At 32.6% G+C, this 7500-nt stretch overlaps 1 protein-coding gene across 4 annotated transcripts in view; it reads left to right on the top strand.

Annotated features, from left to right (window-relative positions):
- Positions 1 to 7500, top strand: part of LOC144968483 (catalase-like) — a 41158-nt gene that overhangs the window by 7197 nt on the left and 26461 nt on the right. For 2 of the 4 annotated variants that reach the window (XM_078906908.1, XM_078906907.1), the window contains exons 1-3: positions 1709 to 1808; positions 4365 to 4516; positions 4896 to 5076. In XM_078906908.1, the coding sequence (XP_078763034.1) occupies positions 4460 to 4516; positions 4896 to 5076 (238 nt within the window). In that variant the 5' untranslated portion in view covers positions 1709 to 1808; positions 4365 to 4459. Of the gene's footprint in view, positions 1 to 1708; positions 1809 to 4364; positions 4517 to 4895; positions 5077 to 7500 lie in introns of those variants that run through there. The other 2 variants (XM_078906906.1, XM_078906905.1) reach the window with 1 other exon arrangement.

Below are 7500 nucleotides of genomic sequence, written 5' to 3'. Positions count from 1 at the left end.
AGCTTATATAATAATATAGGCTGCCTCTATTCTCACCCCCCCCCCCCTCCCCCCCGGCCGATTGGATTACCGAAAAAAACGTCGCCGGCTTTTTGCGATTTGGATTTGATTGATTTTTTTTTTAAATTGTGCAAATTGTGACAAGAAACTTAACAAATTACTGCATTACAACCTTTGTATTAAACATACAACAATTGTGGACTACTATTATGAAGACTAGCATCCTAGACTAGGGGGGTGAGAATAGTCACTTCGAATAATATAAGTACATAGGAAGCCGGCAGCATGATGAGCTTCTCCATCCTGTTAGAGTCGCTTTTTGTCACATCGACAAGACGTCAATTTAAAAGTACCGTCGTGATGTTCCGTAGGATTGTGCACATCAATCGCCACAGTGACACCATCAGCATCTTCGAGAGAGCAAAAAAGAAATTTATGTTAAAAAGAATATGCAAATATATATGCAATGCATAACATAAGGAGAAAAAAAGATGCATGTTTCACCGATTTACCCATTGGCTATTGTCACAATAGCAACCATATTCAACACAATAAAATGTCTTTGTACGTCGTGTTTTCATGATAGCTGGTTAGCAATGAGCTCTGCCTCTGTAGTGTTGAAGGCAATATAAAATGACCACTATTCTACTGTACTCTAAAAAAAAACAAAAACAAAAAAAAAAGGAAAGAAAGAACAGAAACACGTTTAAACAATTGGCCAGAAAACTAATCCTTCAAATTTCGATCTATTACAACAACTCTCATCTTGTCAAAAACTCTCAAACCTGGAACTTCATGGGAAGTCCCAGCTTGAGTGGTTTTGACAAGATGATGGCCGTTTTAATCAAACGATATTTGATGGACGTTTTTAGCCAAAATTTTAAAAACATGTTTTTTTTTTGTGGCTTTTTTTTTGGGGGGGGGGGGGGGGGTGTTTTTTTAATTTGTGTGTTTTTATTATTTTCTTTTTTTTTTTTTTTTTTTTGGACAGAGTAGGACAATGTGATAATGGACATATTATGGTAGATCATTGTGTTACTTGGTAAAAATAAAGAGTTGAAAAATATGTCAGTTTTTAGGATATAGCGCAAAACCCACTAAACGTGTTTAAAGCCCTTTACAAGAAGTGCCAAGCCAACCGCAACATTGGATATGTAAGATAGTACATGCGACCTTAAATCGTTATTATAATTTCTTTTCGGCGAGACAACGGTGTTACCAATCACGTATTCATTTTACACCCAAATACGCATAGTGAGAGAATATTAGTAAAATAAAGGGCCTTTCCCAAGGACTTAACGTTGCGCCGCTTACCGCGTGGGACTAAAACCTGCAACATACAGGTCGCAAGCCGAGTGTCATACCACCATACCATTTAAACTACTATACTGCACAAGATCGCCGATACGTCGACAAGGTGTACTGCCGTACTCTGGAAAATCCCATATTTTAAATTTTGGCCAGAAAACTCATCCTTCCAATATCGATCGATTTAAATGACCCTCATCTTGGCAAAAACAATCAAACCCGGGACTTCACGAAGTCCCAGGTTTGAGAGTTTTTGCCAAGATGAGGGTCATTTAAATCGATCGATATTTGAAAGATGAGTTTTCTGGCCAAAATTTAAAATATAGGTTTTTTCCAGAGTACGACAGTGTAGTCAGTAGTCAGACAATAAAATTCAGTCTCCATTCTTTACAAGCCCTTTAATATTCTCCCCTTCCCCAGTCACGGTCTGGTTTGCAGAAGGGAAAGTAGCAATTTCTTATTTGACAACCATTTCTAATAGGATTGTATTCTTCATTGGCGTAAGCTGCGATTATTATTATTATTATTATTATTATTATTATTATTATTATTATTATTATTATTATTATTATTATTATTATTATTATTTTTTATTTTTATTATTATCATTATTATTATTATTATTTATTATTATTATTATTATTATTATTATATATTATTATTATTATTATTATTATTATTGTTACTACTACTACTACTACTACTACTACTACTACTACTACTACTACTACTACTACTACTACTACTACTACTACTACTACTACTACTACTACTACTACTACTACTACTACTACTACTACTACTACTACTACTACTATCTTTATTATTATTATTATCATCATCATTATTATTATTATTATTATCATCATCATCATCATCATTATTATTATTATTATTATTATTATTATTATTATCATTATTATTATTATTATTATTATTATTATTATTATTATTATTATTATTTATTATTATTATTATTATTATTATTATTATTATTATTATACTATTATTATTATTGTTATAATTATTTTTAATTAATTTTTTAAAATGCTTAATAAGTATTTACGTGCTCAAGTCGCGTCTACGTGTGTACATTCGATCATCAGTTAAGGTGGCTCAATCGACGGGGCGCTGTAGCTTACACCAGTTTCTTTTCTTTTTCTCCCCCCCCCCCCCTACCTCCTATTTCACATGTGTTCAAATTGAGAAATTAGGGAGCGGTTAGTGATATAATTGAAAAGTGTCCATGAAACAGTGCTAGACAAAACAAGAAAAAAAAATACAGGAAAAAAAAAGCCATCACAAAAAAATCTTCTGGTATTTTTCTTTATTGCTTTGTCTTGCTTTTTGTTTCATACACACTTTTTCAGATCTTCACAGCTAGTTACAAGTTAGATTTGGCGAAAGATGCTTTACATTGCGATTTATCAACATTAACCAGGGGTCCGGATAAATTTCAGCGGCATGGGCTTCTTAATTTTGCGAGGACGAAAATCTTTAAGGCCTGATTTCCCTCGTCGCATTTCTGCATTTCTGACCGCTTTTACCCCAACTTAATCGGGTTGAATCATCCATTTGGAATAAATTACCTTTTGAGATAAGAAATTCAGAATCCCTGGAGGCATTCAAAAGCAGGCTAAAGACACATTACTTTAGAAAACATTTCTTTACTTGATTTTCTTTTCTTTTAAAGTGTATTTCTATGTTGATAGCATTTTAAATATTGAATATATCTGTATCTAATAGCTGTAGTCATTGTTTAATTAATGATATATATTTTATTTTTGTATAGCGCCTAAAGCTCATATTGCATGAGATGTTGGCGTTATATAAGTGTGCAGTATAATATTATTATTGAATCAAGGAGGGATGTTAGACGGTAAATATTTGTCTGATTTTTTTGTTTTATGAGTTTAGACCGTAGAATACCAATATCGCTGGTTCAGACTCGGGTTTAGATATGAAAACTGCAACCAAAGTCAGGTTCATTTAATGCGTTCGGTGTCCTTGCGCCGGGATAAAAGGTCCCGAAAACAATAAAGATTTAATGTCACATTTGTGTCTCTAACAACTGGTAATCGTCGTCGTTCGAGAGAAAGAGAGAGAGAGAGAGAGAGAGAGAGAGAGAGAGAGAGAGAGAGAGAGAGAGAGAGAGAGAGAGAGAGAGAGAGAGGCTTTCGTTTTGACATTATTATCGTTTTTCCTCCTTATCCTTTGGACTTTTTCAGACTGTAAAAACATTGCACATTTGAATTATTAATGCACATGATTTTGTGAAATGTAATTATTTGATAGATGAATAACAATGATAGTAGTAGTTGTAGTAGTAGTAGTAGTAGTAGTAGTAGTAGTAGTAGTAGTAGTAGTAGTAGTAGTAGTAGTAGTAGTGGTAGGAGTAGTATTAGTAGTAGTATAATAATAATAATAATAATAATAATAATAATAATAATAGTAGTAGTAGTAGTAGTAGTAGTAGTAGTAGTAGTAGTAGTAGTAGTAGTAGTAGTAGGAGTAGTAGTAGTATTAGTAGTAGTAATATTATTAATAGCAGTAGACATCAGACAGGTAAGTTAGCAATAGTAGTAGTAGTAGTAGTAGTAGTAGTAGTAGTAGTAGTAGTAGTAGTAGGAGGAGGAGGAGGAGGAGGAGGAGGAGGAGGAGGAAGAGGAGGAGGAGGAGGATTAGTAGTTATCTTTAAAGACGCGTTCGATCTAAAATATGTGTAACTATATTCAATTGTTGTTGCTGCCGCTGTTGGTTCCTTTGACGATGACGATGAGAAGAGGTCGGGTCACGACGAAGCTGATGATGATAATGGTGGTGGTGGTGGATGATGATAAAGATGATTTTAATTCTACTGTTGCTGATGATCATGATATTGAGGATAATGATGATGATGATGATGATGATGATGATGATGATGTTGATGATTGTGATGATGGTGATGATGATGATAATGTTGATGATGGTGATGATGATGATTGATTATAATACCCTTGCAGAATTTATCAACTTGTTAATGTAATAAACCAATTTTGAAATATTTGCTCTTCAAGTCTTCAGTAAAGGCAAGAGGAGACCCCTTACTTTCCGTCAACAGCGCATTGCAAATTATTCCGACTTCACCAACATCAACGAAAGAAGCAGCGACATGGGGTCCAGAGACCTAGTATCCGATCAGCTTGATGATTATCTCAAGAGTCAATCGGTAATAGCATTATGTATTCTAAATTTTCTTGTTGGAATTATTATTTATTTGGCGGCCAGAAAACTTTTACTTCAATAATCGATCGATTTACATGAATTTCATGTCATCCAATAATTCTAAAGGTTTTGGAATTTTTGAGAAGTTCTGGAGCAAAAGTGTTCTGGCCAATGTGAAAAAAAAAAGTTGTTGTTTTTTGGGTCAGAATATGACAGTATTGAGAAAAAGCTTCGAGACAGAACTAATTACTAGAGTCGTCTCTTTTCTTGTAGTTTTTCTCTCTGATTTTTCTCGGATAATGACAATGTATATCTTAAAATGATGAAATGATTTTATAATGAACAAAACAATTATAAACCAATTCTTTTACAATCATCATCAGAATCCGGCACGCCCACCAGTCATCACTACCGGGACTGGTGCCCCCATCGGACACAAAACTGCCTCTATGACTGCGGGGCCGAGAGGCCCACTCCTCATGCAAGACTTTATCTTTACCGATGAGATGGCCCACTTCCAACGTGAACGAATCCCCGAGAGAGTTGTACATGCCAAAGGAGGAGGTACGTAAATTTACACCAACATCCTTGCCCATCCTCTCTCACACACAAACTCTATCCGAGTGTAACACTTCTTGTCACCATATTATTTCAAAAGGATTAAAGCATTACATACTTAATTATTTACTTACTTACTTACTTTTTTACATACATACTTATTTGATTTCTTCGACCCTCGGCTTCATTGAATCGTTCTCTACATCTTGTCCAGTATTGCGTTACTTTTTCTGGTTCCTCCAACAAGCTGCAAACCTTCAGAAGTAACACTCCTGAGCTTCTTCAAAATCAGAAGAAAGACAAGATCAGAAATGAAGAAACATGTATTAATATACATTGTGACGCTGTAACAAGACCAAAGAATATAACTGAAAATTAAAAAGATGAAATGCGAATGGGTTGACATTATATATATTAAATGAATAAAGTCACTCACGTATTTTTTTTCAGAGACAAATACGTGAGCGACTTTATTTATTTTTATATGCTCTAACTTTAACCAACATCATCGAGCACTCACGTTCGTACCTACATGTACCCACCGACACTCATATATATATATATATATATATATATATATATATATATATATATATATATATATATATATATATATATATATTATAAGGTATAAAATAAAAACCACGACATTAAAGTGTTCGACTTTAGTCTTAAAGGAGGGGTAAATATACATGAATTTAAATAAAATATCTGAACTACTATTGACTCCCAAAGAACTGTTTCATGCAACTACAAACCACCATGATAATCTCAACACCAAAACATCACAGGAAGTACGAAACAACAACAAATAATTGTAACAACAATAACGATTTCACTCCATGAAGATTACCCAATGTAAAAGGCATGAAATAGATCTGTAGGAGTCAATAGTAGTTCAAATATGTTATCTATGTATGTATATATATATATATATATATATATATATATATATATATATATGTGTGTGTGTGTGTGTGTGTTTGTGTGTGTGTTGTGTGTAGTGTATACATGTGTGTGTGTGTGTGTGTGTTGGCACTTTTCAGCAAATCGTGGCATTCATAGTGATATTATTCACTTGATCACATGAAGGTATTCGGATTTACACAAATTTTAAACATGTTTCACCGATTAACAACGTCAACTAATTTTACTGCTGATATTACGGTCGTTTTTATGCCATCGATGTGATAATTATTGCCCTGGGAAATATTTAATTAAACGTTGTCGGCAAACTGTCAATTGTATCTGTCTAGCTTCTAGCCCGAACAAATTTGATATTTTTCGCGTCTTCAGATTTTCATTTGACCTCACATAAGTTAGGTAAAGGGGAAACATTCTGAAAGCTCCTACATCCCAGTATTCTTTCAATTTGTATTTTCACCGTAGATCTTTTGTCAGGCGTTTATTTATTCAATTTGTCATCATAAAGAAGCATTTTAAAAACTCTAGAACAAACTTTGATAGATTTGTGAAAGTTTAAAATTTCCTAATTTGACCATTGTTTTGATTCTCGGCCGCCATTTTAATTTGTGAAATATTGAAAGGTAGTGCAAAGCAGTCCGAGGGTTTTTTTTTTCTATTAGGGTTAGTCAAAATGCTAGGGTGTTTATTTTCCTATTAGGGTTAGTTAAAGGTAGTCTAGGTTTTACTTTTTCTTGGGGTTAGTTGAGGGAATATTATATAAGTTGTTTCCCTTTGTAGGAGCTTTCGGAAGGCCTCCCAAGTCAAGCGTGGAAAAGACTTGTGACTTATTGATATTGATATCTACTGACTGATAAACTAAAATCATGCCGAATAAAGCATGGCAGCGACGACAAGCACATCGATTAAAGTGTCCATCTAATCGTAATCAAGCTAATCAAGGAAATGATTCAGGCAATATCGAATGAAAATAGTTCTTTCCCCGCGAAATTGCGGGCTTTTTACTGGTATATATATATACATATATATATATATATATATATATATATATATATATATATATATATATATATATATATATATATATATATATATACATATATATATAATTTTTCTGAGCCACTCGGTATAAATATATATATATATATATATTTATATATATATATATATATATATATATATATATATATATATATATATATATATATATATATATATACCGAGTGGCTCAGAAAAATTTATATATATATATATGATATAATATATATATATATATATATATATATTATATATATATATATATATACTAATACATATACAATATACATACTATATACATATATATCATATATATATATATATATATATATATATATATATATTATATATATATAATATATAAACGATGCTTTTATTCAACCTCTGACGTAGCGCTTCCGCCAATCCGCTGATCAAAACCATGATGCAGAGGATTGATCAACGGATTTTGAATACGAAGTTGGATGG

Source organism: Berghia stephanieae, chromosome 3 (genome assembly GCF_034508935.2).
Source record: "Berghia stephanieae isolate SIO BIC M18660-M18661 chromosome 3, UCSD_Bste_1.3, whole genome shotgun sequence".
NCBI classification, from domain to species: Eukaryota; Metazoa; Mollusca; class Gastropoda; order Nudibranchia; family Aeolidiidae; genus Berghia; species Berghia stephanieae.
This window is presented reverse-complemented; position numbering and strand designations above follow the sequence as displayed.